This window comes from Protopterus annectens, chromosome 13.part0 (genome assembly GCF_019279795.1).
Source record: "Protopterus annectens isolate FY-2018-M chromosome 13.part0, PAN1.0, whole genome shotgun sequence".
NCBI classification, from domain to species: Eukaryota; Metazoa; Chordata; order Ceratodontiformes; family Protopteridae; genus Protopterus; species Protopterus annectens.
In genome coordinates, this window is record NC_056747.1 from 182,354,567 (window position 1) to 182,377,836 (window position 23,270).

The following is a 23,270-nucleotide window of genomic DNA, read 5'->3' on the forward strand; positions in this document are numbered from 1 at the left end:
ACAAGGATTTTATTCAAGTCTGTTCCTGGTACCCAGAAAAGACCATGCCTGGCGTCCAATACTGGAATTATCGATTTTGAACACGTTTCTGGACATTCCAAAATTCAAAATGCTGACTTTACAACAGCTACTGCCTATGCTGGGCAGGAATGCTTGGTTAGTGACTCTAGACTTGAGGCATACTTGCATATCCCAATAAGGGAATCGTGCAGAAGATACCTCTGCTTCAGGGCAGGTTTTTTGCATTAACAATTCTCTGCACTGCCCTTTGGCTCATCGTCTGCCCCCAGGGTCTTTACAAAGTGCCTGGCACCAGTAATTGCATTTTGCAGACAAAGAAGCATACAAATTTATCCTTACCTGGACGACTGTCTCATTCAAGCAGAGAACAGGGACATTATTCTTCAACGTCTGGCATTGGTAAAAAGGCTTCTAACATGCCTGGGGTACACAATAAACGAAAAGAAATCACAACTGGTACCCTCTCAAATAGCTACATTCCTGGGTGCAAGCTTGAATACAACTGCCCAGATGGTTTACCTTACGCCAGACAAACAAAGGCAGCTGACAACATACTTCAAACAGATGGCAACAAATACCCAGTTATCTGCAAGACATATTCTGCAGGCTTTGGGGTTCATGGCATCCTGCATTCTACTAATTCCATATGCAAGACTGCATATGAGGAAACTTCAATGGTACCTAAAAAGTTTATGGAGTCACCATTGTCGCAGTCTGGAAACAATGATTCCTCTCATTCCCTGCCTACAACAGGAGTTTCTGTGGTGGGCAGAGACATGTCACCAAAACAAGAGACTGTCATTCACTCTACCCCCTGCCACCCAAACCCTAACTGCAGATGCATCAGACTATGCTTGGGGGGGCCCACCTGGCAGGGAGATGTATTCAGGGCATATGGAGCCCAAAACAAATGCATCTGCATGTCAACCAGAAAGAGATGCTAGCTGTTCAGAATGCTCTGACAGCCTTCAAGGGCTTACTTCATCCAAGACAACCACTGATAAAGACGGGCAACACCATGGTTATGTGGTACATAAACAAGCAAGGGGGTACACATTCCTACCCCCTTTGCAGACTAGCCATGGCATTGTGGAACACGGCCTTGACTTACCAAGTACATCTTCAAGCTGACTTCCTCCCAGGAAAACAAAATACTGTGGCAGACGACCTAAGCAGAAATCTTGTGGACCCGCACGAGTGGAAACTGGATCCACAAATCTTCAGCATGGTAACACAGAAATGGGGGAGCCCAGACATAGATCTGTTTGCCTCTCCCCAAAATTATCAACTGGACAAATTTTGCACAAGGACTTATAACAGACAAGCACGGAAAGTGGGATACCCTATCCTTCAGTTGGAAAAACCTATCTGTCTATGCCTTTCCCCCTTCTCTCCAAGGTCTTACTAAAGGTCAGACAGGAAAAACAAAAAATGATCCTAATTGCTCCGGACTGGCCTCGCCATCACTGGTACCCAATTCTAAGGAATATGTCTCAACTCCCTCCTTGGTATTTGCCTCAAATACCTCATCTATTGTCTCAGCAGAACAATCAAATTCTGCACACTCTGCTCCAAACACTGAACCTTGCAGCATGGCTGATCATTTAATTATTCAAACACCATCTCTCAGTAAATCTGTGATGGATGTCATTTTGGAAGCCAGAAGGCCTAGTACTACAAAATCTTATGCTGCTAAATGGAAGAGATTCTGTGCTTGGAACCAAGCACAAGGAACAGACACAGCAAAACCAAATATCCCTCAGATTTTGCAATACTTGACTGAGATGCTTGACAAGGGCCTATCTTTTTCTTCAATAAAAATCCATGCCTCTGCCATCTCAGCTCATTACAACACGGAGCCTCCCATCTTTTCTCATCCTCTGCTAAAATAGTATCTTAAAGGGGCCAAAAATTTAAGGCCTCCCAGAAGATCACTAACTCCTGCAAGGGACCTCACTTTTTTGCTGGAAAAACTCACCCTGCCTCCTTTTGAACCAGCAGCTACTGCGGATATAATTTTTTTTTCTTGGAAAACAGCTGTCCTTTTGGCAATCACTTCAGCAAGAAGGGCTTCAGAACTACAGGCTCTCATGGCTGTGGAGCCTTTTATTACATTTTACCTGGACAAGAGTGTCCCTCAGGACCAATTCTTTTATGCCTAAGGTGTGGTATCCAGTGTGGCTCTTAACCAAACTCTTCACCTGCCAACATTTTACTAAAATCTGCAGAACAAGGGGGAGCGGATTCTGCATTCATTGGATGTACACAGACAACTAGGATTTTACTTAAACAGTACCAAATCTCTTAAAGTCTGAGCAACTACTGGTGGCATTTGCTTCAGGATCAGAGGGGAAGCCTATATCAAAGCAGACTATTTCTAAGTGGATAAGCCGCTGCATTTGTTTCTGCTACTTGCACTATGGTAAACCTGTGCCCAAGGGAATCGGGTCACATTCCACCAGGGCTGCCTCTTCCTCAGCAGCCTTAATCAGAGGAGTTGCAACCAATGACATTCTAGAAGCTGTTACTTGGAGCTCTGTTCATACCTTCACAAAGCATTATCATTTGCCTCTCTTGTCTAAGTCCAGGGCAGGCTTTGCCACTGCAGTTTTGCAGGGCTTTATAGCCGCTCCTAATGCTATTTAGTTCCAGCCTCCCATCCATAGCTTTGGGATTCTACCCAAATGTAATGGCTGCAACAGTGAAACATGAAGAACATAGTACAGTTGTGTATACTTACCATAAATGTAGATGTTCGAGTGTATTCACTGTTGCAGTCTGGTTACCCACCCTGACATCCCCCTTTTCTATAATTTCTCTTTCCTTCACTATATTCTAAAGCCTTTTTGGTGTATTTGCTTTGAGATGAAGGTAAAGTTTATGTTGCTAAAAGTGCATTTACATATACTGCTGTTTATTTATATATATACATATCTATCTATATCTATCTATATCTATCTATATATATATATATATATATATATATATCTATATCTATATATATATATCTATATATATATATATCTATATATATATATATATATCTATATATATATATATATATATATATACACATATGTATATCTATATATATAATTTTTTTTTTGCTCCCCATTTGGGGGCACCTGACATCTGGGGTAAGAAAAACTGAATAAAATGGTGTCGGCTGCATGTTTTATACCCCTGATGACCTGACATCATGGAAGAGGCGACAGCAACCGACGCAGGACCCAAGACTTGTTATTCAGGCCGACTGAGGGCAACCTGTCAGCAGATTACCCAAATGTAATGACTGCAACAGTGAATACACTCGAACATCTACATTTATGGTAAGTGTACACAACTGTACTTTCTGGATTGCCTTGAAGAACCCTATTTCTCCTACGTTCCTGAATGGCTTGGGTCCATGCATATGCTATTTTACTTGGACTACTTAGATCCCCTTATCCAGGACTAGGTAGGCTTAGTAGCCTGCTAGACATTCAGATAATAAAGCTGTAAAATATGATGGATGGATCCCATGTTTATACAGGGAATGAATTGATGCACCTGCTGGGTGGACATTTACCTGGCCTAGTGTGGTAAGGTTGCTGAGCTTTGGAAGTCGTGATAGATGTTGCACCTTCTGTGCCAGAAGAGCTGGTAATCGATGCTTCTGTGACCGTGATCTGTTCAAACATCATCAACTATGAAAAATTCCTACACAGTTTTATTTTGGGACATTAGATGGAAGAACTTTAGAGTGGTAGATGAATGAGGCAGTTTCTTTGAGGAGCAGTTGGTTTTAAATTAGTGTGAGAGCTGGAGAACTTACTGTAGATATAAAGAACTTCCATAGTATAGGAACATGCAGATTGTTTAACTGTGATTGATACCTTGCTCAAAAGTGAGAAGCAGTCGTGTGCATGTGAAGTGGTCTTTGCAAATAGTTTATATTTTAGGCTACTTCTGAACATAGACATTTTCTTTCAGATCTTTGTTTTGCAAGCCATTTCCTGGCTAGTCCACACATTTATGGAAGTGATTTTAATTTTGTATTAGCTGTCATATTTGACTACTACTTGATACTAAAGCCAATTTGAATCAATCACATCAGTCTTCCTTTCGGTAGACATTTGTCTTACTAAAGTCTGTTTTTGTTTTCCTTGCTTTTTCTATCACCCTAATTAGACAGTGCCGGTTTAGACTTGGAGTTGCACTCTCTTTGTGAGGCAGTGAAGAATTACCTGTCTGAGCTACCTAATCCTGTGGTTCCAAACCACATTCGCAGTGAAGCACTTCGTATAATTCAGGGTAAGTCAGAGGCAAAGGTTTGCAATTGTCATATTTTTCTACTCTTAATTACTGCCTATTGTCTAGCACTGAAATTCCAGGTAACTAAAAAAAAAAATATGTGCATTTCTTGACTTGTGTTTGTTTTTATAAAATGACATTTTCTGTTTGTAATGTCGCCTATGAAATTGCAAATGATGCATTCTTTCCATCACAGGCAACGTGAAATAACTGGGGAGAAAAGCAGTAGTTTTGCCCAGATTTGGGTCTTTAGCTCCTAGAGCTCATCCAAGTGGTGCACCAAATCTATGGTTGCTTTCTTTCTGCTTTTAAAATCTGCAGGTAGAGCGTAGCAGCTTAAAGAAAAGCAACCCCCCCCCCCCCCCAAAGAAAGCAGCAGTTTGATTGAAATCTCACGCTGAAATCCCCATGACTCAATGACTTTTGGCATTTCTTTGTCACAGTTGCTCTTATTAGGTCTTAGCCACAAACTTCTCTTTTGCCTTAAGGCAGAGTTAGGTGACATAGAATTCTGAATTATTTTTGAGGGACAGGACCCCTTGTTTCTCCTCTTGTCTGGAATATCTGTAATTCAAGGTGCAAACAGGGGGGGTTGTATTGCCATTTCCCCTGTCAGAGTATAAACTACCAGCGGGCTGCTGTAATTTTGTCCTTTGCAACTTGTATGTTAAGGTACAACTACAGCTTGCCCATAGTAACTTTGCCTGCTTTGGGCAGTGTGGTTCAGATTTCAAGATGATGTAATGCATTTCATAGATTTTCAAGGCATCCAAGCTGTTATCTTTCATGGACTTGAGTTTGGGGTATACAAAAGAAGAAGAAAAAAATTGTTAATAGTGGGAATAATTAGCAGAGGCATGATATGGTTTGGTTGTACTGTGCATGGAGAATGTTAGACTACACAGTGTTAACTCTTTTAACGTGCGTGTTGGAAAAATTAGGAACATGTCAAGTAGTTCAGGTGTTGAAGCAGTTGAAAAGCCTCATTATTGCCCCAGTTTTAACTGCAGGAATTGAAGACCGATGTATTACATACCTGTACTACTAAATAAATTCTTGATAGAACTTCTCTTCCATTTCTTGTGGTATATTTTTGCAGTGATCTGTTTTTGGGATGCTAAGGTTTGATTGACTGACAGAGACATCCTGGCATATCTGTCTAAGGTTAGAACTGGACGGACCAAGCGGTTAACGTCATGACTTTTGGTCCAGAGGAGGTAGTCCAGCTGGGTGGGTTAATAGGTCTGGATAGTAATCTAGCTTGTGTGGAGGATGCACTAAAGGAGGCCACAGGAAGGGAAACCATGTTTGAGGCCAGAAAGGGGCAATGAAGATCACCTTGGTCTTACACATTCTTGCTTTTTGTATGAACTTGCTCATTAAGGATAGTGGCAGAATGCATAGAGGAGACCTGGGGGCTGTACTTGTTTAGGTAGAAAATGAACAGGTCACAGCAAGGTTTCCTCCAGTGACTGAAAATCAAGGGTGCCACACAATTGGGTTAAGGGACCACTCATGAGGCATCGAGATAGATTTGCTCAGTTTGTTCACCAGAACATTGAATGACTCCTGGGATATGTCTTAAGACATCACCCATTGCCCGACTCTTATGGCTTCTTCACAGGGATAGGAGTGGGTTCCTCCCTGTTTATTGTTGTACCTGACTGTCGACATTTTGTCTTTCTCCACTTGTAAAGCAGAAGCTAATTCCAGTTGTGGTTTGCATGGAGCCGACTTGGATGAAAGTGGCTTTTCCTCTGCATTGAAAGGGCCCACTCAAAGGCCCAAGGATGCTTATTAGCTCCACCAGCACAAAAACCTTGGAACCAGGTGGCCTCGAACTTGAGGTAGATCTTGGTGCCGATCTGTTGAGTTACATATGCACTGAGGGGGAAGAGATAGTTCTGAAAGCTTTGGTGTTGAACCATCCCCTGGAGCCATGGCACAGAAACTTGCCTTCTAGAGTATTCTTGATCTGAACATTTCTATCTCGAAAGGGGAAGGGAACCTGTAGAAGTCACTTGAAGTACCAGCTCTATTTAGGGTACTCTGACAGATCAGGTCCGAAACAACCAGTGCCAAAGGGTGGACCAGTTCTGGAAAAAATGGGGTGGTAGATGATAGATGGCCCAGCATACAGTGCCTTCCCATGAGGCAGTACTATGAGAACCTCAAGCTGGATTTGCGTTCCAAGGAACTTTCTCGTCATTCTGTGGATGTCCTATTCAGTCAGACTTCTTGATGTCAGCAGCTGGTCCTTCCCTATGGAGGAGGCAAGTGGTCCATAGCCCTTTCATTCCTTTCCCTTCTTACCTAGCTCTTCCACAACTGAGGCTTCTAAATGAACTCCAGTCATTTGAGTTTGAGTCAGGGCTTTATCCCTCTTCGCCATGGTGCCAGATGAGAGGGTCTTGCATTTTCTGGATGTATGCAACTGCTAGGATGATATTTGTTGAGACACAAGGAGTTCGGAGCGGGACCTTGTTCTTTTCATACTTGGGGAAACAGCTAGACTTTTTAAACCTCTTGTAACAGAGGCAGCATGGGACGTGTGCAAATTACCTTTTTAGCCAATTGGTTTTCCTGTGTGACCTTTTTACTCATTGTTTTATACTTGGGGAAACAGGAAAAGTCAGTGTCAAAGCAAACCCTAAGTGGCTGATTATTATTATTTATCATTATCATCAATCATCTTGTTGGCTAGGAATTCCATGAAAAACCATTATGAGGGCAAGGCTTGCCTTATTCTACTTGGGCAGTTTGCTACTACAGGAACCTTCTTAAGAAGTGTGGCAGCTCAAAGCATCAGTGAAGCAACTGCTTGGATCCCTAGTCATAATTTTTCAAGGCCTTATAAAATGGAGAAGAATATTTTACTGCAGCATTTCTTTGACCATGCAGTGCTCTGTCCTGCAGGCCTGTATTCAGGGTAGCTACAGATGTTCATCGTGTTACACTGCTGCAGTCATTACACTTGGGTTATCCTGCCATCAGGCGGTTCCCCAGTTGGCCTGAGTTCCACAGTCTTGGTCCGGCGTTGGTTGCTGTCGCCTCCTCCCTGACGTCAGTGCGACAGGGGTATATAAGATGCAGCTGACGCCATTTTTTTCAGTCTTTCTTGCCGCGCGGTGCCTGAAGCAAAAGCAGTTCGCAAGTGCCGGTCGGCCGACTCCTGAGATTTTCATTCTGAATCCAGAACTGAAGTCTTCTACAAAGCTAAGTACCCCATTGGGGAAAGTTTTTCTTGCCTCAGACCGATGTCAGTAAACGTTAATAACTGTATTTCTTGTGGGAAGCAAATACCTCATAAGGATTGCCATTCTTATTGTATCCCATGCGTAGGCCCAGACCACGATGTCACTGGTTGTTGGTTTTGTGCCAGGTTTAATAAGCGCACTATTAAATGTTGGTTTGATTTTGCTCAACATTATTTTGGCAGAAAATTCAATTATACCATGCCGTCGAAACTTCCGACGACCGGAATACATAAAAAGCGCAAAGACAAGGATAGGCATCCGAGGCCCAAAACTGACAAAGCCTCTTCTAGGCCAGTCACCGGTTCTCCGGTTGTCAGCGAGGCGCCTTCGCAGCCCCTGACGACCGTTTCTGTAGAACCACAGGCTGCCTCTGACTCCCACGTGGAGATGGCTGGGCCTTCAGACACACAAGTTATTCAGACTCCCGAAACTACCCCTTCAGAGGGATCCGGAGTAGCTGAACAACCTGCAGCCTCAGAGGGCATTTTCAGACCTACCCAGTTAAGCATTAAATCTGCTGCCAAGTCTAAACGTACTTTAAAAACAAAGAAACAAATTCAGCATTCTCCAGGACAGGCCTCCATGCCTAAGAAACAAATGCTCAAAATGGCCGAAGACCTAATCACTCTGATCAGGGGTTCCCATCCCCCTCCTGATAAAAGGCCTAGACTGGATGCAGACTATGACTCATCCGACCAGGTATCCATCTCTTCAGATTCATCCTCAGACCTAGGATGCTCCTTACCCCCTTATGAGGATTCTGATGCGGAGGAATCAGTTCTGCCAGCCTCTCCGCCTGAGGACTACTCCTTTGGTGAAACCTTGCATACCATGAGGGAGCATTTCCATTGGGAAGGCCAGATTTACTCAGAATCCAGGAAAAGGCTCAGAGACTTCCTTTTATTACCTCAGCACAGACCCCTTGCTATTCCGCCAGTGTTAGATATAGTGGATGATGTGCATGCTGAATCCAGCTTAAATCCTGATACTTTACCTCCAGCCCCAGTTAAGCCTCACCGATACTACAGAGTCCCTGACTCTCACAAATTTCTTTATAAAAGCCCTGTTGCCGACCCTGAAACTATTTCTCAGGGACCCAGAGGGGTTAAAGCCTCATCAGCAAAGAATCCAGTCCCCTCTGACAGAGATTCCAGAGCATTGGACAGATGGGGGAAGAAAGTATATACGTCTGCAACTTTAGCAATGAGGGCCTTAAATTGCCAGTTTCACATGTTAAAATATCAACAGTTTCTGATGTCTCAGTTGAAACAAAAAATGCTTCCAGATGCAGATCCTCCTAATTTAAAGGAAATGCAGGATTTATTGCATGCAGCTGAACAAGTGGGAAAACACACTTTGCAATGTGGTTTTGATTCTTTAGAGGCCTCCTGTAGAGCAGTTGTTACAGGTTCTGTCATTAGAAGACATGCTTGGTTAAATGAACATACGTTACCAGATCATGTTAAAGCAAAATTACTGGATGCACCTTTACTTACAGCAGGATGTGTTATTTGGAATTAAGGCAGAAGAGGTATTAAAGAAAATGGAGGATAAGGCAAAATCTATGCAACCCGTACAGGTTCAGCCTCCTCGATTTAGCAGAAATTGGCCAACAAAAAATTGGTCCTTTCCAGCTTCAGACAGACCCCAAAGGGGCAGATACAGACATCCAAGAGGCAGAGGTAAACCACAAGGTCCCTACAGGCCTCGACAGTGGGGTGCATCAGGCCAGAAAGAAGGGGAAGACAGGCCACAACCTTATAAAAAACAGCCCCAATTACTTCCCACTACATCTACCAGACAGCTCTCTCTTGGCAGCCCCCTTGGGAGGAAAACTGGCACTTTTCTATCACAATTGGCATGTGATCACCAAAGACAAATGGGTTCTCAACATTGCATCTCAAGGTTACAGGTTCCACTTTCACACACTGCCAAGGTTAAAAGGAATGTCAAACTTGCCACCAAATCAATGGGCAGAGGCTCAAAAACAAATTACAGCACTCATGGACATGAGAGCTATTCAAAAGGTACCACCACAGGAGCAAGGACAAGGATTTTACTCAAGACTGTTTCTGGTTCCCAGAAAGGACAAAGCCTGGAGGCCCATTCTGGATCTTTCTTCTCTAAACACTTACCTGGGTGTTCCGAAATTCAAAATGTTGACACTACAGCAGCAGCTTCCCATGCTGGGCAAGAAAACTTGGCTCGTAACATTGGACCTCAATGAGGCATACAATGAGGCATACCTGCATGTCTCTATCAGACAAAACTGCAGAAGATACCTCAGATTCATAGCTGGTTCAATGCACTATCAATTCTCTGCACTGCCCTTTGGCTTATCTACTGTGCCCAGGGTCTTCACAAAGTGCCTGGCACCAGTAATTGCATTTTGCAGACAAAAAGGAATACAAATTTATTCTTACCTGGACTACCTGATTCAAGCAGAGAGCAAGGACATTCTTCTGCAGCATCTGGCGTTTGTAAAACAGTTAAGTTGCCTAGGGTGCACAGTAAACGAAAAGAAATCAAAACTGGTGCCCTCACAAGAGATAATATTCCTGGGTGCCATCTTGAATACAACGGCCCAGATGGCTTATCTCACGCCAGACAAGCAAGGACATCTCACTCAATATTTTCAATTGATGACAACAAGAACCCAACTCCCTGCAAGAAAAATTCTGCAGGCCTTGGGTTACATGGCATCTTGCATACTACTAATTCCATATGCCAGGCTGCATATGAGGAAACTACAATGGTATCTAAAGAGTGTCTGGTCTCAACACTGTCAAAGTTTGGAAACAGTTATACCACTAATTCCTTGCCTGCAACAGGAGTTTCGATGGTGGGCTCAAGCTTGTCACCTCAACAAGGGACAGCCTTTTACTCAACCCACAGCCAGGCAAGCACTGACATCGGATGCATCGGATTACGCCTGGGGAAGCACACATGGCAGGAAAATGTATTCAGGGCAGGTGGCCCGAAGAACAAAGGCATCTTCACATCAATCAAAAAGAGATGCTAGCTGTACAAAATGCCCTAATAGCCTTCAAGGTTCTGCTACATCCAGGACAACTACTATTAGACAGACAACATTACAGTTATGTGGTACATAAACAAGCAAGGGGGCACTCACTGTTATCCCCTCTGCAGACAAGCCATGACCTTGTGGAACACAGCTCTAAACTATCAAGTTCATCTGCAAGCACAATTCCTGCCAGGAGAGAAAAACACACTGGCAGACGACTTAAGCAGAAACATCATGGATCCCCACGAATGGGAGTTGAATCCACAAATATTCAGAATGATAACACAGAAATGGTGGAGCCCGTACATAGATCTGTTTGCATCCCCAATAAACTGCCAGCTACAGAAATTCTGCACAAGGACACACCATCCACAAGCATGGAAAGTGGATGCCCTCTCATTCAGCTGGAAAAACCTACAAATATATGCTTTCCCACTACTGCCTGTCCTTCCAAAGGTACTCATCAAAGCCCGGCAGGAAGAGCCAAAGATGATCCTGATTGCACCAGACTGGCCACGCCAGCACTGGTACCCAGTCTTGAAGAACTTAGCACAAGGACAACCCTGGATTTTGCCTCAAATACCACATCTGCTGCCTCAGCACAACAATCAGATACTTCACAGCCAGCTAAAGACTTTAAATCTGGCTGCATGGAAGATTACCTATCAAGCAAGCAATGCCTCTCTCCAAAGCTGTTATGGATGTCATTCCTGGAGGCCAGAAGGCCTAGTACCAGGAAAGCCTATTCGGATAAATGGAAGAGATTCTGTGCCTGGAACCAGGCCCTCAGCCTTGACCCTCTTGTCCCAAATATTCCTCAGATACTACAATATTTAACTGAGATGCTGGACAAAGGCCTCTCCTTTTCATCCATCAAGATCCATGCCTCTGCCATCTCTGCCCATTACAACACGGATCCACCAGTTTTCTCTAATCCTTTGCTAAAACAGTACCTCAGAGGGGCTAAAAACATAAGACCGCCCCGTAGAGCACCTACTCCAACTTGGGCCCTCAACTTTGTGTTGGAAAAATTAACTTTACCTCCTTTTGAGCTAGCAAACACAGCAGATTTAAAATATATCTCTTGGAAAACCGCTCTACTCCTGGCAATAACATCAGCACGAAGAGTTTCAGAGTTACAGACACTAATGGCAATGGAACCATTTATCATTTTCCAGCAAGACAGGGTGTCTTTATGAACTAACCCTTCTTTTATGTAAAGGTGGCATCAAGTGTGGCTCTCAACCAAACTATCCACTTGCCAACTTTTTATCCGAATCCACAGAATAAAGGGGAGAGACTACTGCATTCTTTGGATATACACAGGCAGTTATGCTTCTACCTGGACAAAATCAAAGCTTTCAGAAAATCTGAGCAATTATTGGTAGCATATGCTGCAGGAGCACAGGGAAAAGCCATTTCAAAACAGACCATTTCAAAATGGATAGGACACTGTATACGTTTCTGCTATACACAGTATGTAAAACCTGTACCTAACAGCATTAAATCTCACTCCGCCAGGGCAACAGCCACTTCAACTGCTTACCTCAGAGGAGTACCTACCAAGGACATTTTGGAAGCAGCAACTTGGAGTTCTGTACATACCTTCACCAAGCACTACCATCTGCCTCTATACTCAAAATCTAGAGCTGGCTTCGCCATTGCAGTGCTGCAGGGCCGTATATCCACCCCTAATGCCTTATAGTACCAGCCACCCTACCTCAGCTTTGGGATTCTACCCAAGTGTAATGACTGCAGCAGTGTAACACGATGAACATAGTACAGTTTTGTACCTACCCTAAATGTAGATGTTCGAGTGTATACACTGCTGCAGCCCAGGTTACCCACCCTCCAACCCCTCTTACTTGTGGTACGTACCTATGTCTTCTACCCTTTACTACCTATGGGGAGTATTTTCTGGTATCTGAAAGTTGTTGATTGCTGTACTTATGTATGTTTTATTACCAATTGGAATAACCTACCTTTTTGAGGGCATCTGACATCTGGGCAAGAAAAACTGAAGAAAATTGCGTCTGCTGCATCTTGTATACCCCTGTCACACTGAAGTCAGGGAGGAGGTGACGGCAACCAACGCCGGACCAAGACTTTGGAACTCCGGCCGACTGGGGAACCACCTGACGACAGGATAACCCAAGTGTAATGACTGCAGCAGTGTATACACTTGAACATCTACATTTATGGTAGGTACAAAACTGTACTTTTTTGTAAGTCCTGAACAGGATGTTTCGGTATGATGGATCAGAACAAACAGTAAAACAACCAACAAGATTAAACCAACTGACTGGTCATAATACAAAATTAGACCTTATCTGAACTAATATTAAGAATTCTTACAAGTAATTGCGAATGAAGAACACCCAGCAGAAGTTGTACTTGCCCCATAGACAGCCTGCAGTGAAAGAGAAAGAAGAGCCTACCCTAGAAGTAAGAATAGCACTAAGGAAAATAAAGTCAAATAAAGCGGTGGGCTCCGGTGAGGCCACAACAGATATAATGAAGATAGCGGGTGGGTTGTGGGAGAAATGGTCCTTAAAGTGCTTGTAGCAGTATGGAGGGAAAATAGATGGCTGGATATTAAGCATTCTACTCCTGGTGTAAAAGAGCAAAGTGGGTATTTACAACTGTTGGCAGTTTAAAAGCATTATACTCTTGTTACACTGAAAGAAAGAGCTGGAGAGGGTGATGAATGTACAGAGTAGTAGAAAGTAAGATGGGAGATGAACAGTCTGGGATTCAGATCAGGATGCAACACAAACGACCCAATGTTTGCAGTGAGACTGATATTGACGAAGAAGCTAGAGAGAGCTTCATCAAATGATAAGGGAATGGAATGTAAAACTAAAGGCACATGGGACGAAACAGAGTACAGACTAAACGGTTGTCATGTCAACAAGTGGGGAAATCAAAAGCATCTGAGAACTGAGTTAAAAGGGAAAATAGCTGAACAGGTTAACAGCTTCCGGTATCTGGTAGCTATGGTTGAGGAGAAAGGAAGTCTGAATGAGGAGGTCAAAGCTAGAATTAGAGGGGCTGCAGCCAACTGGCACATTGTTTTGAATAGTTTTTGACAAAAGAATGGCAAATAAGTTGAAACTTGAACTGTACAAAGCAGTGATGTGACCAGTATTTCTGTATAGAACAGAAACCTGAGCAGTGAAGGCAGAGTAGTTGAGGAAGCTGGAAGTGATAGAGATGAAGTTCCCGAGACAAGTGGCAGGATGCACATTGTGAGGCAGATAAAAAGATGATATCAGAGCAGAAGCCAGAGTACCTCCAATTGCAGGGGAGATTGGAGAGAACAGACTGCAGTGGTTCATACGTGTGTTGGAAAGCAAATGCTGATTTGGTGAAGATTTGAGACAGGAAGAAAGGATAGTGGAAATAAGGATGTCCAGCAAAAAGGGAGACCACCTACAACATTCAGACATGACTGTTGAAGTAGGGGAGTGACACTGACCTGAGAAGTGGTGACATTTGATTTACCTCCCCAACCCCATGTAGAAAATGGGGTGAAAGGCGAATGATGTCTACAAGTAAACATTCTTCCAAACATCTTAGTGACCATTGCCATGTGATGTCTAGTTGGTCATGTAGTAGACAGAAAAACCTTCTTGGCTTGCTACTTGTAGACCCGTTTGTAAATCTAAGCAGTATATCCTAAATATGTCTGCTGACTGGACACCAGTATATTGTCAGATGGGTCAAAGTGATGTGGTGGCCGCCTTCATCACCAAGCATACCTCAGTACAGGATACTCTGTCGTCTTGATTAGACTTGGGGACAGACCTGTCTTTGGGTACCAACAGGCTAAATAAATTTTAAATAAAAATGACGTCAGGGACATTGTTTGGAAACTGAAAACAAAATGCTTTGGATGTACAGCTTCACTAAATGTATTTGTAAATTGCTGGGATAGTAAAGGAGTGCAAACAAAACTGAACTTTAAACTGTTGTATTCCCTACTTTGAAGGTATTCTGGAATAGAAGTGTTGACATTTGATAGCCTAGACAAGGTGATTGGGAATATAAAATCAATACTAATGCGTCTAACCCAGCTACACAGATATAACAAAATGACAAAAAAAATGTCAAACTGAAAGAAATTGATGTTACTGGAGTAGTGTAGAGCATGAAATGAAGTGAGACCTGATTTAATTGAGAAGAGAATTCTGTTTATGCATGTAGTTGCAAGCATAAGTTTCCATTCATTTTGTTTCAGATATAGTGAACTGTAAAAATGCAAGACATTAAAAATGTTGCATAGTGGGCACTTGAATAGCTAAAATTGCCCTGTTTATTGATTAAGGGGCGTTTTTCATGTTTACTGGCTGTCTGGCAAGTATGAAAGAATGTATTCAACTCTGTATCTGTTAGTTAGTTTTTCCAGACAGTTGCATTTTATTTTTAATCAGGATGTCTGGATATCGTAGCATATGGTGAGGTTTAACTATATGAAAATGTAAATTTTTTGAGTTTCATTTAGGATATGGTGAAGTATTAATCATTTTAGTAAATAACTTGGAGTAGATGTACAGTGTGAGGAATTTGTTTCGCATTTTGATTATTTTTGATGCAAACAGACACTTGATTTGAGCAGGTTTTGTTAGGAGTTAAATACATTGTTCCTCACTGTAGTGGAATCTGAGGGGTTTTTTTCACAATTTTCTAAGCTTGCCCTGCTCAGGGCTTTATTGTTTTGCCTGAAAAGCTGCTTCATTTTATGGAATCTCAGAGTTGGTATATTTAATTTGCAATGGGCCTCCATGCAAAAATGTAAAAATAGTTAAATTTTTGTGTGTTTTTTTTTTTTTTGGATGTTAGAGTTTTCAGAAACTTAATTGTATGTCGTCGATCATATACATTTTCAGTTTCTGCAAACTTGATCATCTGCTAGGGATCCATGTTGATGTATATATTGTAATTGTCGATAGGGTAAGCTCACTGGGCACAGTTTTCCCTGAATTTGCTCAGAGTTGCATTGTCACCAAATGGAGGTGGAAGGACACAAACCTTTCACCATGGGCACAGAAAGCATATAATAGGAAGGGAGGTAGCAGGCCATGTCTTGCTTGGTTCCTCTATTTAGTGTGAAGAGGGATGAATAGCTTGTATCTTCACCTTGGCAGAAGTGCCTGCCTAAGTTCACTGTAGGGCATCCACGTGTCTGGCAGGGAGCATCTGGTCGAGCATTTAAAAGGATATTCCCAAGTGACTTTAAAGGCATTCTCAGCATCAAGCCTTCCTATAAGTAGTGGGACATTGTTTTTATAAACACTGCTGACAAAAACAAAGTCTTTAATGAGGGTGTGTTGTATCCTTTTGTAAATCCTGGCACCCTTACTTCTATCACTTTGGTAACACTCACTTAAAAATTGACTTGGTCATTAGGGACTTGAGCACTTTCATTGACAGCTAGCTATAGTTTGTCCAGCACATTTCCACTGTTAGGAAGTCCTTATTTATATAGCCCCACTGATAACCTGGGTATTGTCTGTTTGATTCAAGGCAGTCATCATTTCCCTCTACTCCTCCCTTATCAGACCAGCTAGAGTACAAGTCTTTTGTGTTTTACTTAATTCCACCCCATTTTTGGTTTTACTATCTGTTGGTTGAAGGATAGAATATCCCCTTATAACAATATCTAGGAAAGCTTAAGACGGCACATTTCAGTCTATGGTGTTTATAAACTCGTCCTGTACCAATACTTAAACTGAAAAAAAAAAAAAAAAAAAACACTCCAAAAGTTGTCCTCCAAACATATGAAGGCCATGTGTCGTAAATGGATGGTTATGATTGACATCAGATGACAGTGCTCACTTCTGAACTGGCATTCTTAAAGGAAATGTTTGAATCTAGATGCTCTGATCCCAAAGAGGTACAAGTTGCTGCAGGGTGCATATAGATTTACAGATTTAAGTGATTTACTCCCATACGGATAACGCAAGCGACAGTCGCTTGAGATCAGTAGCTTTGACTGTGCATTTGTTCTAGAGCACACACTTTGGATAGCCTACAGATTGACCATTTTAATTAATAGTTTGAAAAGTTTACACAATAATTGTTACTTGCACTAGGTCGGACAAATACCAGAATTGTTTAAGAAAAATGCAAACCTTAAATCTGTTTGAGAAGAGTACAGTATTAACACCAAATGCACAAAATATAAATGGAACTTTCCCCAAAAGCAAATGGGACTTACTCAGTGGCTTTTGTAGTATGTTGAACAGCCGATATGTAGCTTTCAGACTGTGTTTAGTCAGCTAAACATTTTGATTGCAGTTTCACTTTGTTTACAAAGCTGATTGTGAGATCTGAGATCCTTCTTACATAGGAAAAAATTCTTGGACTGGCTGAGTGTATGAGCATGTTCTGTTAAATCCAGACAAAGACAAATGCTCTCTCCAGACAATGTTCTTCGTGTTTCACTGTTGCAGTCATTACATTTGGGTTATCTGCTTGCAGGTAGCCCTCAGTTGACCTGATTATCAAAGTCTTGGGTCCTGTGTCGGATGCTGTCTCATCTTCCATGACGTCAGGTAGTCAGGGGTATAAAGCATGCAGCCGATGCCATTACATCAGTCTTTCCTGCCGTGCGGTGCCCGAAGCAGAAGCAGTTCGCAAGTGCCGGTCGGCCGACTTCTGAAATTTTCGTTTTCGAGTTTCAGATCCGAAGTCTTCAACAAAGCTAAGTACCCCATTGGGGATCCTTTTTCTTGCTCTAAACAGAGGTCAGTAAAAGTTAACAGTTGTATTACTTGTGGAAAGCAAATACCTCGTAAAGATTTTCATTCGTACTACATTCCTTGCTTAGGCCCAGACCACGACGTCCCTCGCTGTCGGTTTTTTGTGCCTTATTCAAACCTCAAACTATTCGTTGTCTGTTCATTTTCGCATCTAAATATTTTGGTACTCTGTTCAGTTATCCAGAAATGGCTTCAGTAAGCCACCCGACTACCGACATTCCGAAAAAATGCAAAGATAAAGACAGAGACAGGCCGCATAGGTCCAAAGCTGCCAACGACACTTCCGTTAAGCTAGTCGCCAGTTCGCCGCTACTCTGTGAGGCGCTTTCGTAGCCCCTGATACCCGCTACTTCAGATTTGCAGGCCGCTACTGAGACCTATTCGGAGTCTGGTATGCTGTGAGATGTTTCTTCAACTATGGAACCTGCGGATGTCTCTACCTTGGATGGGTCCGGAGCCACTGTGTAAGCACCGGCTTCTGAGGGTGTATTCAGGCCTACTGACTTGCATGTTAAACTGACACCATCTTCTTCTTCAAGGCCTAAAACTCGATCCACGCCTAGAAAACCGATGCCCAGATCGCATGGTCAGGCGCCTATGCCTAAAAAACAAATGATAAGAATGGCTGAAGACCTTATTACTCTAATCAGGGGAAGCCACCCTTCTCCCTCAGAGACCTAGAACTGTTTTTTTTCCTCCTGATTCTTCTGATCAGGATTCTGAAATTTCTGTTTTTTCTGATGACCAGGATTTGCCCTTCTCTATCTATGAGGATTCTGATGCAGAGGACTCCATTCCCTCTGTTTCCCCTCCAGAGGATTTCTCTTTTGGTGAAACTTTGCATACTCTTAGGGAGCATTTCCGCTGGGAAAGCCAGGATTACTCTGACTCCAAAAAGAGGCTTAGGGAATTCTTACTTGTACCTCACACAGGCCTTTAGCTATTCCTCCTGTTCTGGACATTGTAGATGATGCCTTCTTGGAATCTAGCCTGGCCCCTGACACTTTACCTCCGGCTCCCAGAAAACCTGACTGGTATTACAGAGGACCTGACTTTCACAAGTTCCTCTCTAAGAATCCAACTGTGGATCCTGAGACCATTTCACAGGGACCCAAAGGCATTAAGGCTACTATTGCCAAAAACCCTACCCCCTCTGATAGAGATTCCAGGGCCCTGGACAGATTGGGTAAGAAGGTATACACTTCTGCTACTTTGGCCATTAGGGCCTTAAACTGCCAGTTTCATATGTTAGTGTCAGCAGCATATTATTGGATTGCTTAAACAGAAAATGATGTTGATTCCTGACTGTGCTGAAAATAAAGAATTACAGGAGTTGATGCATTCTGCTGAACAAGTTGGTAAACATACTTTGCAATGTGGTTTTGATTCATTAGAGGCATCTTGCATGGCTGCTGTCACTGGGTCTGTGCTTAGAAGGCATGCTTCGCTTAAGGAGCAATCTTTGCCAGATCATGTTAAAGCTAAATTACTGGATGCTCCCTTAAACCAAGCCCGCTTGTTTGGCAACAAAGCAGAAGTAGTAGAACATCAAACACTGGTGTCGGAGCAAACAAAGCTGAAGACAAGCAAAAATAACGTAGCCTTCAGAAAAACAAGTGTCCGCCAAGTAGAAGATCCAAGTAAATTGTAATAAAATCTTTATTTCACCATGTCAGACATTGGTAAGCGCTTTCACCCCAAAAGGGCAAAAAGACCATATGGTCTGAGGAAGCCCTTTTGGGGTGAAAGCGCTTACCAATGTCTGATATGGTGAAATACAATTTTATTACGATTTACTTGGATCTTCTACTTGGTGGACACTTGTTTTTCTGAAGGCTGCATTATTTTACTTGTCTCCAGCATTGTTCGTTCCAACACCAGTGTTTGATGATGTTCATCGTGTTTCACTGTTGCAGTCATTACTCTTGGGTTATCCTGCTGGCAGGCTACCCTCGGTCGGCCAAAATTCCAAAGTCTGGGTCCGGTGTCGGTTGCTGTCGCCCCTTCCCTGACATCAGTGCGCCAGGGGTATAAAAGATGCAGCCGACGCCATTTTCTTCAGTATTTCTTGCTGAGCGGTGCCTAAAGCAAAAGCAGTTCGCAAATGCCGGTCGGCCGACTCATAAGATATTCAAATCCGAATTTCAGAACCGAAGTTTTCATTAAAGCTAAGTACCCCATTGGGGGAAACTTTTTTCTTGCTCCAGACCGGTGTCAGAAAAAGTTAACAATTGTATTTCTTGTGGGAAGCAAATACCTCATAAGGATTTTCACTCTTACTGTATTCCTTGCCTAGGCCCTAATCACAATGTTGCTAGCTGTCGGTTTTGTGCTAGATTTAACCAACGCACTATTAATCGTCTGTTCGATTTTGCATTTCATTACTTTGGCCGAAGATTTAATTATATAATGCCGTCAGAACAGCCGACGACCGGAGTTTACAAAAAATGCAAGGACAAGCAAAAGGATAGGCAGCCGAGGTCCAAAACCGACGAGGCCTCTGCTAGGCCAGTCGCCGGTTCTCAGTGAGGCGCAGCCTGGCCCACTATCTCAGAGACACAGGCCCCTTCCGACTCCCACGTGGAGCCGACTGGGCCTCTGGATACTCAAGGTATTGGACACTCGGAAATCATTCCCTCATATGGGTCCGGAGCCGCTGAGCAGGCATCGGCTTCTGAGGGTGTCTTCAGACCTACACAACTATATATTAAGCCATCGTCAGCTTCAAAGACACAGACTAAAGCAGCTCTAAAGACAAAGAAACAAGTACAGCATTCTCCTACTCAGTCTACCATGCCTAAAAAACAGATGCTCAAAATGGCCGAAGACCTAATTTCTTTGATCAGGGGGTCCCATCCCCCACCTGATAAGAGGCCTAGGCAAGAGACAGAGTATTATTCTTCTGATCAGGTTTCTATTTCCTCTGATTTCTCTTCTGAACAGGATTATTCCGTACTTCCCTATGAGGATTCTGATGCTGAAGAATCCATTCCTTCATCCTCTCCTCCTGAGGATTATTCTTTGGGGAAACCCTGCATACCATGAGGGAGCATTTCCACTGGGAGAGCCAAGATTATTCTGAATCTAAGAAAAGGCTCAGAGACTTTCTGCTACTTCCTCAGCACAGACCCCTTGCTATTCCACCTGTTTTAGACATTGTAGATGATGTATTTTCAGAGTCCAGCCTGTCCCCTGACTCTTTACCCCCTGCACCTGCTAAGCCAGACAGATACTACAGGGTTCCGGATTCTCATAAATTCCTATATAAAAGCCCTGCTGCTGATCCAGAAACTATATCTCAGGGTCCTAAAGGGATTAAAGCCTCCACTGCAAAAAAACCCTGTCCCCTCTGATAGGGATTCCAGGGCTCTAGACAGATGGGGGAAGAAAGTATACACTTCTGCTACCTTGGCTGTAAGGGCTTTAAATTGTCACTTTCATATGCTTAAATATCAGCAATATTTAATGACACTGCTTAAACAGAAATTGTTGACAAATACTGAATGTTCCGAGAACAAGGAATTGCAGGATTTATTGCATGCAGCTGAACAAGTGGGAAAAGCATACTTTGCAATGTGGTTATGATTCACTGGAGGCCTCGTGCAGGGCCGCTGTCACAGGTTCTGTTATTAGAAGGCATGCTTGGTTAAAGGAACAGAATCTGCCTGATCATGTTAAAGCAAAATTATTAGATGCACCATTGCAGCATGATACTTTGGTACTAAAGCAGGTTTTGAAAAAATTGGAGGATAAAGCAAAATCCATGCAGACAGTCCATGATTTCTTACAGGTACAGCCTCCCAGGTTTAGCAGGAGCTGGCCTTCTAAAAATTGGTCTTTTCCAGTGTCAGACAGACCACAAAGAGGCAGATACAGGTGTCCCAGAGGCAGATCTCAGCCCCAAGGCTCATACAGGCCTAAACAATGGGGTGCTCCTACCTCCAAAAGCGGAGAAGACAAATCACAACCATACAGGAAACCGTCCCAATGACATGTTCATCGTGTTTCACTGTTGCAGTCATTACACTTGGGTTATCCTGCTGGCAGGTGACCCGTAGTCGGCCCGAGTTTCAAAGTCTTGGTCCGGCGTCGGTTGCTGTCTCCTCTTCCCTGACGTCAGTGCGCCAGGGGTATACATGTTGCAACCGACGCCATTTTCTTCAGTCTTTCTTGCCGCGCGGTGCCCGAAGCAAAAGCAGTTCGCAAGTGCCTGTCGGCCAACTCCTGAAATTTTCAAAATTGAATTTCAGAACCGAAGTCTTCAATAAAGCTAAGTACCCCGTTGGGGAAACATTTTCTTGCTCCAGACCGATGTCAATAAAAGTTAATAATTGTATTTCTTGTGGGAAGCAAATACCTCATAAGGACTTTAACTCTTACTGCATTCCTTGCCTAGGCCCTGACCATGACGTTACTAGTTGTTGGTTTTGTGCTAGATTCAATAAACGCACTATTAAACGTCGGTTTGATTTTTGCTTTACATCATTTTGGACGAAGATTTAATTATATAATGCCGTCGGAACAACGACCTGAATATGTAAAAAAACGCAAGGACAAAGAAAAAGACAGGCATCCGAGGTCCAAAACAGACGACGAAGCCTCTTCTAGGCCAGTCGCCGGTTCTCAGTGAGGTGCTTTCGCAGCCCCTGACACCCGCTACCTCAGTGCCACAGGCTGTAACCATCAGCTGTGTAGAGACACCGAGGCCTGTGGAAACTCAAGGTATTGGGCCTACGGAAAATATACTCTCAGATGGGTCCGGAGCCGCTGAGCAGGCACCGGCTTCTGAGGGTGTTTTCAGACCTTCACAACTTACAATTAAAGCTTCTACAGCAGCAAAGGCAAAGTCAAAAACACCATTAAAGACAAGGAAACAAGTACAACATTCTCCAGAACAGTCATCCATGCCAAAGAAACAGATGCTTAAAATGGCCGAAGACCTAATTACTTTAATCAGGGGTTCCCATCCCCCTCCTGACAAAAGGCCTAGGCAAGATACTGACTATGATTCCTCTGACCAGGTTTCCATTTCTTCTAATTCTTCTGACCAGGGCTATTCTCCCCCTCCCTATGAGGACTCTGATGCTGAAGAGTCCATTCCTTCAGCCTCTCCGCCTGAGGATTACTCTTTTGAGGAAACCCTGCACACCATGAGGGAGCATTTCCATTGGGAGAGCCAGGATTACACAGAATCCAAGAAAAGGCTCAGATTTCCTTCTATTGCCTCAGCACAGGCCCCTAGCTATTCCCCCATGTACTTGATATTGTAGATGATGTTTTTTCTGAATCCAGTCGGTCTCCAGATTCTTTACCCCCTGCGCCAGTAAAGCCAGACAGGGTCCCTGACTCTCATAAATTTCTTTACAAAAACCCCGCTGCAGACCCAGAAACTATTTCTCAGGGTCTTAAAGGGGTTAAAGCTTCCACTGCCAAAAATCCTGTCCCTTCAGATAGGGATTTCAGAGCTCTGGACAGATGGGGGAAAAAAGTTTACACACCTGCTACTTTAGCTGTAAGAGCTTTAAACTGCCAATTTCACATGCTTAAATATCAACAGTATCTCATGTCATTGTTAAAGCAGAAAATGGTTACAAATGTAGAAGGTCCTGACAGTAAAGAAATACAGGATTTACTGCATGCAGTTGAATAAGTGGGAAAGCATACTCTGCAATGAGGTTTTGATTCATTAGAGGCTTCTTGTAGCGCCGCAGTTACAGGCTCAGTTATTCAGACATGCTTGGTTGAAAGAACAAAGTTTACCTGACCATGTTAAAGTAAAATTATTGCATGCTCCACTACAGCATGATACTTTGTTTGGTGTTAAGGCAGAAGAGGTGTTAAAGAAAATGGAGGATAAAGCAAAGTCAATGCAAACTGTGAAAGATTTCTTACAGGTTCAACCACCTAGAT

The 23,270-nt window shown here is 43.1% G+C and overlaps 1 protein-coding gene across 1 annotated transcript in view; it reads left to right on the plus strand.

Moving 5' to 3' along the window:
• PIK3R2 (phosphoinositide-3-kinase regulatory subunit 2) overlaps positions 1 to 23,270 on the plus strand; it is a 1,862,656-nt gene that overhangs the window by 913,040 nt on the left and 926,346 nt on the right. Inside the window, exon 5 of the mRNA XM_044090759.1 lies at positions 4,192 to 4,314. Coding sequence (XP_043946694.1) covers positions 4,192 to 4,314 — 123 coding nt within the window. The remainder of the gene's footprint in view (positions 1 to 4,191; positions 4,315 to 23,270) is intronic.